Source organism: Gavia stellata, chromosome 5 (assembly GCF_030936135.1).
Source record: "Gavia stellata isolate bGavSte3 chromosome 5, bGavSte3.hap2, whole genome shotgun sequence".
NCBI lineage: Eukaryota > Metazoa > Chordata > Aves > Gaviiformes > Gaviidae > Gavia > Gavia stellata.
Genome location: NC_082598.1, coordinates 189,273 through 204,697, shown reverse-complemented (window position 1 = coordinate 204,697; position 15,425 = coordinate 189,273). Strand labels below are relative to the sequence as shown.

Here is a 15,425-nt window from a genome sequence, read left to right as displayed (position 1 = left end):
TGAGAGACGAGGTGCTGTGAAGCTGGAGCCCCTCTGAGGTCCCAAACCCACAGCAACCCCTTCCAGGGTCTGGTCCGTCAGGAGCCCAGGGCTGCGGTAGCTCCTCGCTCCTGGGGGACGATGGGGATCGGGGACAGAGGCGGGCAGGGGAGGGGATGGCTGAAGGGGATCCGTCATATCTAATGTGTCATGGATCTATCTATGTCATATCTACTGGCCCTCTACTGAGCCCCGGCGCTCTGCGCTTGTGTGCCCCGCTGGGCTCTGCGCCTGCGGGACAGGGGACATCGGGGTCCTCCCTGGGGTGCATCGGTGGAGAGCAGCCTCGGGAGAGCCCGAGCGTGTGGGACGGGGCAGCGGCAGAGCCCGGGCGCAGGGCGGGCCGGGCCGGCGCGGGTGGGCTGGCACTGGCCGGGGCATGCGACCGCCAGCCCAAGATCGGCCGAGGGCTGCAGCGGGGGAACGGGCTCGGAGCCTGACTAGTAACAGCTGAAGGACAGCAGCATGTACCAGCCATGCCAGTCAGCGCAGGGCCATGGAGAAGACGGCACATCAAACCAATTTGCTGTCTGTTTTGATGAGGTTCCAAGTCTGGTGGATGAAGGTAAAAGCCTCGATGGAACAGACTTGGATTTCTGTGAGACATTTGACATTTTGACGAAGAAAGGAGAATAATACGAAAGCAATGTGGCACACATTAAACGGATTAAAAACTGGTTAACCAGCATGTCTCAAGACATAATCATCCCACGATCATCGCCAATTAGCAGTGCTTCTGCCCAGCTCCTGCAGAGGGGCAGCCGGGCCCCGCGCGGCACTGGCTGTCACTGACCCAACAGGAAAAAACTCACCACTGGGAAAACGTGCGGATTATACCAAGGCTGAGAGAAGGGCAAGGAAGGAAAAAGACAAACGCAAAGCCGTGAGAGGAGCACGGAGCGGATGCTGTGCAGGAGGGGTCTCTGCTGCGGGAGCCTCGGGCTCCTCTTCGGCCGAGCAGGCAAAGTACAGCAAAACACGTCGGCTGAAAATCAGGGGTCAGCGCAGTCAGAGGAGCGACTTTCTGAAAAAGTGAGGCCAGCCGGCGCTAGAGCAACGTGGAAAGGATTTGCACGGTGGTGGATCATCCGTCTTGGTAAATTTTTAAGGTCTGAGTGTTTTTCTCCTCTAGTTCATATGGGAATTACAAGCGCATGAATAAGGTGAGACAGCAGGTCACATCAGATGATGTATAGATAAAATCAGACGACGCCACTATAATGCAATAGATGACATGAGTACTTCAGCGGTGGGCTCTCCGGTTCAGCTGGACGCTCAGCACAGTTGGGAATGATGTCTCCTCTGCTGAATGAGCCCAGGAGCCGAGGAAGCGTCAGGGACCGCTTCCTATGACCTGGCCGTGGACACCACTGAACTTCAGGTGCCAACTCCCACCCAGTCCTCAGATTGTCCTCACTCCCCGCAAACATCAAATGCTCCTCAGAACGACGGGGATTTGTGAGCAGCGCTGGGGCTGCATCCCCTGGCTGCCATCCCCAGCCTGGAGCCCTTCGGATCCATGAACCTGCCGTGCCACCTTGGATGGTGGGATGCAAAACCTGGTCCTGCGTCACTAGCCCATGCTTTGCTGATGTGCTGTCAGCTCCCACGTGCAGCCTGTAAAGGGCTTGTGAACGCCCCTTGGAGAGCCCCATGACTGGGTCACCCCTCCTTGGCCAGTAGTGACTGATGGTGAATTTTGTGAGAGGGAGGCACTAAATCTTCCGGTTTTGCATCTTGAGACTCGTCTCTCATGGGCTGCAGGGTTGACCTCAGAGGAACAGAGCCCTGTTTCACACCGTCCTGTCCAAAAATACCGCAGAGCAGAGGGAAAGCCTCCAGCTGCCTGCTTGCCTCCTCCTCCTCCTCCTCCGGGACAGCAAGGCCCAGCTCAGCTCTTCCTCCTGACTCAATGGACGTCGGTGTCCTGTGGGAGAGACCAGCCCGGGACTGATGAGGCTGCAGGGCAGACGCCAGCGCACCCATCGAACAGCGGGACCGCAGGCACCGACGGAGGGTCCGGCTGCCCTCCCCAGCCGTGAACAACCCTGCCCTGCCCTTCCTCCACCCATCCTCCACCTCATCCTCCTGGTAACGTCTGTGGCAGAGGGAAAACCAGAGCAGACACATAAATCTTCTCCTCAAGACGCAGGAAGCCTGGAGATTAGATTTATGAGAGAGGAAGTCATATTCTCCTGGAACTGCAGAAGAGAACAGCTAATTACCCAGCTCCTCTCACTGGGCACCACGGCTTATCTTGGGACAAACCCTTTGCTTTTCCTGATCTCTGGAAAGGGAAGAGGTGCTACTGGTGCCGAGAGGGGTGGCAGCAGAGGATGAGGCATTTGCTCTCAGCGGAGGACCGGGCAGGAGCCCGGTTCACCACACATCACTCAGCAGCAGAGCTTAATCCCGCCTTGGCTCCGGGAGGACTCGACGCGCTTGTACTGGGATCGGAGCATCTGTGGGACTCAAGGATGGAGGACCAAGAGCATCTCCTCAGGCAGCTAGCCAACCCGAAATCCGGTTCCTTGCTGAGGGAGCTCCACCACGAAGCCAGCTCATGCCCTACCCTCGCGGTTCTCTTGGAGGCTCTTCCAGAGCCCGGCTGCGCAGAGGCTCACAGGCCTTCTAATTTCCTGCAGGCACTTAATCACGGCCAGTTTATATCCGATTGTGCTCGTGCCAGTACAGTGCTTCCACTTGAACGGCTCTTCCCCCTCCTCAGCGTTCAGCCCGCCTGCCTTCACAGCGAGGCAAACACGTTCTTTCTCCGGCCATGCTTTGCCGTGCTCAGCAAGTCCAGCTCTGCCAGCGTCCCCCGAGGCCAGCTCCCCGGGGCTCCGACGATCCTCCCAGCCTCCCTCCGCACCCGCAGCGCTTGACCTCCTCCCTCCTGGGAGCGTTCAAGGCAAGGCCTTGGGCTCTGCTCGAACACCGCTGGGGCTCCACCAGAAACACCCGGGCTAGTCCGGCTGCGGACGGCAGGCACAGTCCCCTGCCGCCGGGGCGATGCCCTGGGTGCCTCGTGCTCTGCAGCACCCCGGCGAGCATCGCCCGGGGCCTCCGGGGAGCGTCGCTGACACACACGGGTCCTCCCCTGCATCAGCTGGGGCCTGGTGCAAGCGGCAGCTCGCACGAGCGGAGGGATCTGCACGCATCTCTATTTAGGTCACTGGCTGAAGTGCTCTGCAGGAAAATTAGTCACTCTCCCAGCCACAGGGCCCAGGAGAAGGCTCTCGTCGCCCGGCTGGAGCAGGGAGCCCCCGCCACCCACCTCCCTGCAGTGCCAGCACCCCCGGGCACCCTGCGGGCGCCTCTCCAGAGCTGCCTGAGGCTCCCGGCTGCCGTCGCCACACGCACCAGGGCTAATGCCCCGTGGAAGGGATCCCATCAATTAGGGAAGAAGCAACAACATCCTCCTCCCGGCACGCAGGGGTCATCGACTCTCACTCGCATCGCTCCTCTCTCTTTCAACTGCAGATACGCTGGTGCTGTCAGATGGAGACTTTACGTGGTTGGGAGACGCAGTGAAATACAAAGCCGTTGCACAAAGCCTTCAGAAGCCAAATTACTCCTCTGTCTCCCATGGATGCTAATATGGCTGTCATGACAGTAGTGCCTCTGCTCTCACTGCTACCCGCTCGCTTTCCCACCTCTCTTTGCCAGGCAGAGGCATTTTACATGACAGATGAAGAGGTAGGGTGACCTACCCAGGGGAGCACGGGCAGACTGTGGCAGACAGCCCGTATGGAGCGGGATAAGGTCGGGACGAGTTTGTTTCACGTCCCAAGGCTTCCCTCAGCTGCCTCCGTGTAAGAGCAGGTGAGCCTCCCTTGTGCAGTCTGCAGCCGCTGTTGGGCACTGGGCTTCAGCACCTTTCCCAGGGGCTACAGAAGAGACCACCGCCGGAGGAAGGAAACACCTTGTTTGGCTGCTTCCTTCCCAGTGAACGTGGCGTGGGCAATATCACATTCCTCCAAGTCCCAGAGACGCCTTGCACGGCTGCACGGACGCGGGAAAACACCTGATGCGGAGATCCGTCCCGGAGAGCAGGAGAGCTCGGCCGGTGCCCAGCACCGAAGCACGCAGACTTTGCCCGCGCGTCCGACACGGGCTATTCCCGCAGTGATTACAGGACAAGGGAAGGAGGAGATGGCCCAAAGACTTTCGGCCATGGGAGATGCAGCTCATCACAAGACTTCCCGCAGATCCACGCTTTCCTGGGGAGGAACGTCTCCCCTCTGGGAGGAAGGCGCTCAGGCACCCATCTGGAGCCAAACCGCCCCAGCGAGCGGAGCAGCCGGCCGGGCTGGGGAGCCCTGACAGACTGGGACTCCGGGTGCTCCTTCACATGCCAGAAGTCTTATTAGAAAGCCACAGGCTGTCCACAAAGCACATTTCTGGAAAAGGCTAGAAAGGCTTCGCCGCCCAGCAGTTCACAGAGGCGACCGCACTGCCCTGGCCGACTCTGCACGCGCCGGACCAGACTCCCGGGGGCTCAGCCCCGGGCACAGGCAGTGCCCCCCCAGCAGCCTCATCTGCCCCCACTGGGCAGCTCCCCGTCCCGCCAGTGCTTGCCCGGCCGTGGTCCCTGCAGCCAGCGCGGGAGGCCTCTGCGGCTGCGGCCTCCCAGCACAGATAGGGAGAATGTAATTTCAGAATACAAATTCCTCCCCTTAAGTGGATTTCCAATGCCATCTAGCAGCCACAGCAGCCCCCCCCCCCCCCCCCCCCCGCCTTTATCTTTATGCGCTTTAGACAACACTGGCTACCAGGGGAATTTAGGAATTAGCAAGTGTCTGTCTTTGATGTGTGCCTCGGTTTCCCCACCCACCAAACAGTCAGGATGATACAGACCATCTTCGTAAACATCCAAGAGAGACCCTGTCCGAAAGCACCAGTTAGGACTGAAATAGTATTGTTACTAGAGATGGGAATAGACCCACTAATTATTTGTGGCCTCTGGATGCTACCATACTATTAAATAATTATAATAATTATAATTCATAAAGAAGATAACCTCAGTCTAATGGAGCTTCTGCATTTAAATCCACTCTGCTCCTCTGAGCACACTGGAAGGACTGAACACTTCCCGCAGAGAGGAGACATGCTGGGAAAGGACGGCGGGTGCCAGCCTAAGCCCGGCTTTGCCTGGGAATCACTTTCCCGGCGGCTCTCCGGCCCCCTTCCTCGGGCAGCACTAGCAGGGAAGGAGCGCAGCCGGCAGTCCCCAGCACCTCCTGCCACGGCGGCTGTCCCAGGGGGCTTGCTCCCGTGCCCCCCGGGAGGTGACGAGCGTGGAAACCGCCGGGAGCTGCAAGCTGGCAAGGAGCACTCCGCGCCTTCAAGAGCAGGCAGGCAGCCCGGCTGATGCCCGCCGTCCCCGTGCGGGCACACGCTGGCAGAGCCCAGGTCCCGGCGATTACTCATACGTGTCCACCTCATGCTCCGAACATGAAAAGGGCTCTGTGGAGACCTCTTCTCCAGGCTCTCCCCACACTTCTGTGAGGAGCTGCGGCTCTACCTGGATTTTGCGTGTGCTCCTGCGGGGAGGAGACGGACTGTAGCCGCCCCGAGAGCTGCGCCTTCCTATTTCATGGGGAGCAGCTAAGGCTGCACCCGGCTCTGCTCCTGCCTCAGCCCCACCGGCAGACACAAAGGCCTTGAATGCAGAGCACGGCGCTGGGAGCTGCTGGGAGCAACGTGGGCTGAATCCCTCCAGCGCGAGCAGCCGTACCCTTGGCCGGCGTCAGCGTGGCGTGCGGTACAGAAAGTGTCATCCCTGGGATCACGCGTGTGCGTGTGTCAACCAAACACAGCCCCGGCTGATGGACGCGTCTCCCACCGAGGGGGAGCGGAGCACCGGCCAGCCGGGCCGAGCAAGGCGGGCTGCTCCCGGAGCGCAGCTCCCTCCCCGCATCTCCCGCACGGAGCTGCCCGGCGAGCGGAGGTGCCGCGGGCCGGGGCGGCACAGCGGGGCAGGCGGAGCGGGCGCGGGGCTGCAGCACCGGGGGCCCCGACCCTCGGGGGTCTTCGGCCCCTCCAACACGGCAGCTCTCAGCGCGGATCTATCTCCCTCGCCCGCACACCGCGCCGCCGCCTCCGGCACGGCCGTGTCCCCCGCAGACCCCCGCACCGGCAGCCAGCGGCTTGCCCGGTGCGGCGTGCCACCGGCGCCGCGCGGGGCGCCCGGTGCGGGGTGCCCGGTGCGGGGTGCCCGGTGCGGGGAGCCCCCGGCCGCCTTGCTGGGGGGTGCCCCGAGTGGGGTGCCCGGCGCGGGGTGCCCGGTGCGGGGTGCCACCGGCCCCGTGCCTCCCGCGCTTCCCCGCACAGCTCCTGCCCGGCGCCGGGCGGAGGAGGGGAGGACCGGGGAGCGCTGCGATCCTCGGCGGCACGGGGCGCCGGGGCGGCCGACGCCGCCCGGGGCCGGGCACCGCGCACCGGCGGCGGGGAGGAAGGGGCACGGCGGACCCAGCCCCCGCCCGCCCAGCCCGGCCCCCTGCCCCGGCCCCCCGCATCCCGGGGGGCCCGCTGCGCCCGGCCCCCGGGTGCCTGTACGGCCCCGGCGCCCCCGGGCTCCCCGCACCGCCGCGGAGTCCCGGTTTCGGGGCTCCCCGCCCCGCTCCGCGGCTCTCGGCCCCGCAGCCCCCGCCTCGCGGCCCCGCCCCGCCCCGGCACCCCCGGCCGCGGGGCTGCCGCGCCGCCCCGGGTGCCCGTGCCGCCCGGGGTCCCGGTCCCGGCCCGGGTGCCGCCGCGGCGCTCCCGGCGCAGCGAGCGGGCGCCGCAGGGCCGCTGCCCGCAGAGCCCGGCCTGGCCGCTGCCCCGCTCCGCTCCGCTCCCCCGGCCGGGGCCCCGCTCCCCAGCCCGCCCGGTACCTGGTGCTCGGCGGCGGCGGCGGCGGCGCGGGTCGGGCAGCGGCGGGCGCGGGGCACGGCGGGGCGGAGCCGCGCGGGCTCGCCGGGACCGGGGCGGAGCCGGCGGGGGCGGGGCCCGTGTCGGCGCCGGAGCGGCGGGCGGGCGCCGGCGGAGCGGCGGGAGGGCCGCGGGGTCCGGGCGGAGCCCCGCGGCGGGGACCGCGCCCGGGTGCCGAGCCGAGCTCCGGTAGCTGCAGCCTCTCGGCCGGGTCCCGGGCGGTGCCGGGCAGGCGGGGAGGGCAGAGCCGAGCCGAGCCCCGCCGGGGATGGGACCGGGACCGTCGAGGCTCCGGGCAGCGCCCGCCCCGAGGGCTCGGGGCCGGGCACACGGAGGGGCGCGTCCCCCGTCCCCCCGCCGGCCCCGGCCCAGCAGCGCCGCTGGGCCCGGGAGCAGCTGCACGGGGCCGGGAAAGGCCCCGGTCCGCCCGGCTGCGGGCACCGGGGAAGGCGGCCTCGGCGCCAGGCGGGGCGGCAGGAGCCCGGCCGCCGCAGCGGGCGGGGGCTGGGACGGGTCCCCGCGCTGGGGAGCAGCGGGCGGGAGTGCAGCATCCCCCGGCGAGCAGAGACCCTCCGCTCCGCCGTGAGCCCGTCCCGCCCGCGGCCCTGCCGGTGCCGGGTGTGCGGCCGCGCTGGGGCCGTGCCGGGGCTGCGGGGGCTCCTGGAGGTGCTGGGCGGTGGGGCTGCGGCTCGGGGCTGTTTGGGACCGTGCGTGCCTGTGACCGCCCAGCGGGTTCGGGGGCCCCGTGCTGTGCCGGGCTACCCTGGGCCCGTTCCCCACGCGCACGCCGTCCACAGGACAAGCCACATCCATATGTGTAGCAGTGCCTGGCTGTGTGGCTCCCAGTAATGTAGTTTAAATACGGTTTCCCTGGAAGAAGGTGTCGCAGGCGGTGCGGGGAGTTCACCTGAATCTAACTCCAGCAGCCACCAGAACAGCTGTTTGCAGACGGCTGAACTAATCTCATTAAATCCCCAGAGCCGACCGGCTTACCACAAAAGTTTCCTCCCGTCGCCTTCTGCCTTGCCCCTCTTTCCCCACGGGGCTGTGCTGGTTGGGCAGCGCTTCTCTCTGCAGCGATGGTGGGTGACGTCCGCCCCTGGCTGGTGCATGAGAAATGGCCCCCCAGAACCTCGGCGACAGCTCAGGCTGCTCCTGCTCCGCTCCGGAGAGCAGCGGGGCTGCGCAGCCGGGCTCTTGTCAGTGGGTAAGGTGAACCCGGCTCCTGCCACAGGGTCTCTCCCGAGACCAGGGTTCTGTGGCGTCGCACATGTGGATGCTCGGGGAACATAGGTGGATTGGGGCACTTTCCCCACTTTGCCAGCGCTTGGTGCTTGCTCCCTTGCAGGGAGGGCATCCCCTGCTCCTGAGCCGAGTCCTGGGAGCAGGCCGTGCTGCACAGTGAGGAGGGACTCGCCTCCAGCTTTGTGGGCAAGTTGTACTCGCTCAGACTCGTGCAGGCAGGCAGCCGTGGGCAGCCGGCGACCTGGGCGTCTCTGCAGGATCGCTGCCGCGCACCTGCGTGGCCTCCTCGCATGGAGCTGCTGCTGGCCCTGCTGCGTGCCGGCGTTCAGCAGGGAAACCTCAGGTCTGTGGCTTCGCTTTGATGCTAAAAGCACTGGGATTTATTGGGGTTTTATTCATTTGCTTCTCAAAAGATAATTCCCTGCAAACCTGCCTGCACCCTTGAGGTCGGCCAGGGCTGGCCGTGGGGCACGGCGCTTCCCTGCAGCAATCCCTGCCGCGAGCTGCAGCCCTTCCCAAGGAGCTCCTCCGGCTCTGCTGTTGGGGCTGCTCAGGGGCCAGCGGGGCGAACCTGGAGCCCTTGGTCACAGGCAGCAGCCGAGCGGCCCTGGGCTGTCCCCTTTGGCCTCTGAACCCCCCTCCCCGCTGGCTGCTCCATGCAGCTGGCGAGAGCTGGCTGGGGCTCCATCCCTGCCACGGAGTGAGGGGATGCCGGAGCGGGTGGAATGAGCCAGGAGGAAGCTCCGGCAGCGGCTGAGCTGCCCTGTACCTTCACGCAGCTGCTGGGGCTGCTCCTGCGCACCCGGGACGGGCAGTGGTGCTCCGCACCCAGTGGTGCGCTCTCAGCACAGCCGTCTCCAGGGAAGTGTTGGCACCTGAAGCCACCCCAAAAGCTGTGTCGGTGACACTGGGGCATGGCAGGGCCTTCGCTCCTCCTGAGCCTGCCAGACAATGCATCCTCCTGCTCTTGCCCCCAGAAATAGCCGCCCTTTCCTGCAGTTTCCAGTCCCGGGCGCATCCCCAAGACAGCTTCCCAGCTCAGCAGTTAGACGTGGGCTACGCTGGACACTGCTGGAAACTGAGTCTTTAACAGCAGGAAGCGTCAGGCGCTCTCGTGGCCAGGCGTTCGCCCCTCCTCAGCCCCGGCAGGGCCGGGCTTCCACCACGCTGGAGTGGCCTGAACAACCCCGGGCTCTGCCCGTCCCCAGCACACCATGGCGCTTCCAAGGGTGGTTGGGTTGGTTTCTATGTTCCCCGGCGTCTGCGGCTCGGGTGGTGGTTTGCGGGGTGACAGCACCCTTGCTACGGTGGTTGATGCTGAGAGCAGCCAGCTTTTCCACGCGCTGACTCTGCCGCTGCGCTGCGGGGGCTGGACCAGGGCTGCTGCGTCCCCGTCCCCGGGTGAGCTTGGGTGACTCCTGAGAACCCTTCCCCAGGGAGTTCCCTGTAGCTTTGTCCCCAAAGCTTCCTCTTAACGAGTCAATATTCAGGGTGCTTTAAGGTCTGTTGCAGACTCAGATTTTACATTAGAAGTATCGTCAGGAAAACGCTGCGCTGATTAGCTCAAGGGAAGATGAAATGCTGTAGTGAGCAGCAGGTGGGTGTTGCACCCTGCCACCCACACCTCTTGTTTCACAAGCAATGCAGCTGAGCACAATTTGGAGATCAGGCACGGCCTTTCTCAGGGTGCAGAGACGGGCAGCCTGTGCCACTGCCGCGCTGCTCATCTGGCAGCAACGCTGTGAGCGCCCAGAACAGGAGTGGAGTTAATGGCTCAATTTGGGACCCTTCGCTAGAGGCAGTCTAGACACATCGGCCTCCGGAAAGAAGCTGCTTGCCATTTACAAAATGCACTTACATCCACATATTGCCTTAAATTACCTTAAAAATTACAGATGTGTGCTACAGCAAATAGGCTCTATAGTTACAACTGCGTCCTCACCAGCCTGGTGTCAGAGCTGTCCCACCTCCAGAGTGGGATGTGTTGGACCGGGAGAGGAAGGGCTGGCTGCAGGAGCCGAGGCTGAGTGGGGCAGGAGGAGAGGTCTGGAGAGCCAGGGAAGAGGGGACCGCGGAGGGCGAGGGGCCCCCAGGGCAGCTGGGGCTCTGGGTACGGACCCGCTGGAGGAACATGGGTGGGTGCGCGGACCCCTCGGGACCCCAGTGCACCCCGCGGAGCCAGCCATGGGGCGCCCCTCGGCCCCAGCGCACCCCACGGTGCTGGCCATGGGGCCTCGGCAGTGCCTGAGCAGCTCCTCTCCCCCAGAGTCACTACGTTGCCTGCATGGCCGCCATCCTGAGCCAGATGGACAAGGACCACTACAGCTCCTACATCAAGGCGTTCCCCTCCCGGCCTGAGCTGATGGTGAGTGCTGCCCCATGCAGCGAGACCTGGGCTCTCCATCACCCGCACCTCCCTGCCTCTCCACCCCACATCTCGGGGCATCCCACCGGCCCCAGTGCTCTGCTTGCATCCAGGCACCTGACACTGGTGCCACCTGCCCTGGACCCCAGCACAGCCCACACCCCCTCTCCACGGAGGTGAAGCTCCCAGCCCCAGTGCTCAGCACAGCATCACCCCGGGAGGGCATCATGGTCGAGCCCAGCTCCTGACATCTCCTCCTCCCCGGCAGGACTTCCTCATGGAGACCTTCATCCTCTTCAAGGACCTGATTGGTAAGACGGTGTACCCCTCCGACTGGATGGTGATGAACATGGTGCAGAACCGGTGAGGACCTCTGGGCTGGGAGGGACCTGCGGGCGGACATTGGGGCTAGACGGGAGAACCTGGGGTGCCTTGCCGGGGCCTGGGCGGGGGGCACGCTCCCTGCTCTGTCGGGCCACTCCGGCCCCATCTGGGAGCCGGGTGGCAGAGTTGCTCTCTGCAGCCCCGTCTGTGTGCTTGGGGGGCAGCGGGAAGCTGATACCAGACACCCCACCCCTCCCACCCTGGGCGTTTGTGCATGGCGTGGATGCCGGGCGTGCAGGACCGGTGCATCCGGGTGGCACTCGGCTGCACCGCAGTGGGCAGAAAGGACCAACTGGAGTGTGGGTGCGGGCGGGAGCACGCTGCGAGGCCTGGGACCCGACTACTCCCCGCACTGCTCCCCACCTCACCGTCGCTGGGAGCCACCAGCCCGGCTCTTCCCGCTGCTGCAGGGTCGGTGGGCAGGCAGCGCGGCTGCCCTCCGCTCAGCGCCCTACGGCCGCTCACCCCACAGGGAGTTCCTGCACGCCATCAACCAGTTTGCCACAACCTTGACGGAGATGTTCCTGAGCAACAGCAGCTTCGAGCTGCAGGTGAGCGGGCGCTGCCCCGGCCCCGGGGCTGCCTGTGCCCCGTGGGGGCCAGGGGGGTGGGACGGGGACCCAGCCTGGCACTTGGTGCTGCCTGCCCCCCGCCGAGCCACCCAGCCTGGCATTCGTCCCTGTGTTCTCACCGCAGCTTTGGAACAACTATTTCCACCTGGCCGTGGCTTTCCTCACCCAGGACTCCCTGCAGCTGGAGAACTTCTCCCAGGCCAAGCGCAACAGCATCCTGGCCAAGTGAGTCGCCCTCGCTGGCCCTCCCCACACGGCCGCCTGCCAGCAGCGCCTCAGGGTCGAGCTCTGCAGCTCCACTTCAGGTTCCTGCCCCAGCCTGCTGCCACGCCATGGGGTCAGGGATTTTGGGATGAGCTGGTTGGGCTGTGCTTGGGCTCCTGGCCTGGGCGCTGCACCCCAGGCTGCGGAGCGATGCTAACCATCTGTCCTGGCAGGTACGGGGACATGAGAGCCATGATCGGAGCTGCCATTCGGGACATGTGGTACAGCCTAGGTGAGCCACAGCGTGGCCAGCAATGAGGAGGCTTGGCAAGTCTCTGCAGGCTGGCGTTCATCAGCACTGTCCCCAGAACGGGTGCTGGCGAGCGGGATGTTGCCCGTGTGGGGCATGAGTATTTGCAGGTGTGAGCAGGGTGTATGAGCCCGCAGGCACGCAAATCTGCAGGTGTGCAAGCCGTGGGTGTGAGCCCTCACACTCCCCTCTCCAGGCTGGTGTCCGCCTGTAGCGCTGCCTTCCCATTCCCCAGTCCCACGGGCTCCTGCCTTCCCTCGTTTCTCCTGCACGGGGTCTGGCAGCGGTGCGGGTCACACTGCCAGCAGCATCTCGGGGCCAGGCAGGTGGGGAGGGCGCAGCATCTCGGGTCTCTGCCCCACACCCCAGCAGAGAGCAGGGGGGGAGCATGTGGGGCAGCCCACAGCGCGGCATCAGGCACATCCGGAGGCTGGGGCTGTTGAGCCTGCCTTTGGGTGACATCTCACGTGTGCGGGATGGTGGAGCAGTGACAGGTGCCTGCAGGCTCCTGCATGGGTTGTTCACATGTGCCAGAGCCTCTGGACCACCGGCACAGCCCCAGCTGATGGTCCCATAGCCGAGTGTTTGCCGTGCTGTCCTGGCCATACGGCATCACCTGCCCGCCAGCACGGCTGCCCTGGAGGATTGCCCGGCTCTGCTGCGGCCGCCTGCCCCGGGCGTGCAGCCCTCTTCCCGGCACCGCTCCCCCTCCGCTTCCACGCGTTGCTGCCCGTTCGCAGCCGCGGGGACCCGGGCCAGGGCTGGCCCCGGGGAGCAGGCTGCAAGAGCCCGGGCCCCCCAGCATTCCCTGCCCTCCCCAGGCCATCGCAAGATCGAGTTCATCCCAGGCATGGTGGGCCCCATCCTGGAGATGACTCTCGTGCCAGAGCTGGAGCTGCGCAAGTCCACCATCCCCATCTTCTTCGACATGATGGTCTGCGAGTACCAGCTGACTGAGAGCTTCAGCCGGGTGAGTGCCCAGGGCTGCGGCCGGGCCGTGGCGGGGGGACACCGTGGCTGGATCCTGCTCCTCACCCGGGCTGGACCGTGGCTGGATCCTGCTCCTCACCCGGGCTGGACCGTCCCTTTCGGGGCGGGTGCAGGTGACGCTTAGCCTCCCCTCTCTCATCCTGGGATGTGGGGCTGCAGGAGGGAGGGCCGAGGGACAGGGGACAAGGGAGCTGGCGGGCATATGAGCAGCAGGGAGAGCCGCAGGGTGATGCAGAGGATTTCCCGTGGATGAGCAGGGACAGGTCAGGCGTCACCCACTCAGCCGGCCCCAGCACTGGCTGGAAACAGGAACACAGCGGGGAGGTCTGCACAGACCTCCTGCATTTCCACTCTGTCTTCCCTCGTTGCTGTGAGTTTTCGCCATGCAAAAGGCTTTTCCAGTTTATGAGTAGGTGGCATTTCTCTCTACTGAGCTGGAAGCCTTTCCCCCTGTTGGGGTGTCCCATGGGAGGAGGGGGGCTGGGACTGCCCTGGGAGCCGCGGGTGACACGGGTCCTGCTGCAGCCCCTTCCCCAGCCCCTTGCTCGCACCTGGGCCTGCAGCCACAGGAGAGCTGCACTGGAGGAGAGGTGCGGGCACGGCGGGGCTCGGAGGACCTGAGGCCTTCGCAGGCGATGTCCCCAAGCCGTCAGGGCACAGGGGCTCCGTGGCTCGGGAGCCGACCGTGGCAGTGCCCCTGGCCCAGGCAGACAGGGACCCCCGAGTGCGGGAGGTGCAGACCCCAGAGGGACCCAGCGTGGAGGCAAGGGGTGCCGGCGATCAGATACCTGGTCCGGGCCTTCCCATCCCATCCCATCCCATCCCATCCCATCCCATCCCATCCCATCCCATCCCATCCCATCCCATCCCATCCCATCCCATCCCGTGCATGTGCAGGATCCCCCAGGCTTTTGGGTCCATGGACTGCAGCTGGAGCACAAACTCCATGGACCTGAAGGCTGAGCATCAGCTGGGAGATGGGGGGCCGCAGGCAGACCCCGTCCTGCCACCCCTGGCAGGGAAGGCTGTGGCTTTAGGGGGCACAGGGCACTGCCCCGAGACCCCCAGGGTCAGCTGGACCCAGGCTGCTGGGGGACGGCGTCGAGGCCAGCACGGGAGCGGGACGGGGACCTGGGGAGCACGTCAGGGACCTGGAGAGCGGATGGGGCCGTCTGTGCCGGGGCAGTACGGGGGCCCAGCCACACCAGGGAGCACTATGGCCTGGGAGGGGGGACAGGGACCCGTCTGTGCTGGGCAGTCCTGGGGGAAGGGGCTGCAGCAGCGGAGCCTGGGGGCTGTTTGGGGGCCTGAGCTGGCTCCAGCTCCCACAGCCCCCCCTGTCCCAGCGCTGCGGCCCCATGTCCCGGGGGCTGCAGCTGCAGCAGCCTGGCGCCAAGCTCAGCGCATCCTCGGCTCCTCGGCTGTGCTCATGCGTGTCTCTGCAGTTTGAGGATGAGATCCTGCACAAACTGGACAGCGAGGTGGAGGGCGGCCGGGGAGACGAGCAGTACAAGCAGCTTTTTGAGAGCATGTGAGTGTGCAGTGGCATCCCCGCAACCTTCTCTCCAGGGCACGACCCTTTGCTGTCCACCATCCTCCCGCCCCAGCTGAATCTCGGCCATCCCGCTCCTCCTCACGCTGTGCTCTGACCCAGAGCATGCCTCTCGGGGGAGCGGGACCTGAGAGGAGGAAGGCTGCTGCTCCAGCAGCATCATGTGCCCCTTGCACACCGCTGCTGCCCCAGCCAGCCTGTCCCTGCCTGCCCCCGGCAATGCCCCTGCCCCAGAAATTACCCCTGCCCTGCCCCAGGTGATGCCCCTGCCCAGCCCAGGCTTTGCTCCTGCCCCGTGGTGCCCGTCACAGATTCGTGTGCAGGGTGGCTGGAGCTGTCAGGTCTCTCCCCCATTCCTGATGTGCCTGGTGGGGGGCAGCACAGGGCTTTCCCCGTCCCGCTCCTGACCAGGGGTTGCTTTTTGTCCCTTGTTGTGGGGGCCTTCCCCCCCTGCCATTCCCTGCAGCTTGGGGGACCTAAGCCGGGGCAGTGGTGGGAGCGTTGCGGAGCTGAGCACACAGTGAGACCTGTGACCTCTTCTCCTCCTCAGCCTGCTCAGCTGCTGCCGGAGACACCCTCAGCTGGCCAAGCCCGGGGAGAACTTCGTCGCACTGGTGACCGGGCTCCTGGAGCGGCTCCTCGACTACCGGGCTGTTATGAACGATGAGAACAAAACCTACAGCATGAGCTGCACCGTCAACCTCCTGGTGGGCACCTGCCCCATGCCCCCAGCTCCCCGGGGCCAGCAGGGCTCAGCCCCACCTCCCCCAGGTCCCCCCAGGGGCTGCGGTGCCCCTGGCACAGCAGAGATGGGGTGCACGTGGTGCCAGACCCGGTGTCCCCTGGGAG

At 65.5% G+C, this 15,425-nt stretch overlaps 1 protein-coding gene across 1 annotated transcript in view; it reads left to right on the top strand.

The window, feature by feature from the left end:
• The window catches only part of LOC132317027 (dedicator of cytokinesis protein 2-like), an 84,330-nt gene that overhangs the window by 59,863 nt on the left and 9,042 nt on the right, over positions 1 to 15,425 (top strand). Inside the window, exons 29-36 of the mRNA XM_059817651.1 lie at positions 10,466 to 10,564; positions 10,833 to 10,927; positions 11,421 to 11,499; positions 11,645 to 11,745; positions 11,958 to 12,016; positions 12,856 to 13,004; positions 14,470 to 14,555; positions 15,127 to 15,283. Coding sequence (XP_059673634.1) covers positions 10,466 to 10,564; positions 10,833 to 10,927; positions 11,421 to 11,499; positions 11,645 to 11,745; positions 11,958 to 12,016; positions 12,856 to 13,004; positions 14,470 to 14,555; positions 15,127 to 15,283 — 825 coding nt within the window. The remainder of the gene's footprint in view (positions 1 to 10,465; positions 10,565 to 10,832; positions 10,928 to 11,420; positions 11,500 to 11,644; positions 11,746 to 11,957; positions 12,017 to 12,855; positions 13,005 to 14,469; positions 14,556 to 15,126; positions 15,284 to 15,425) is intronic.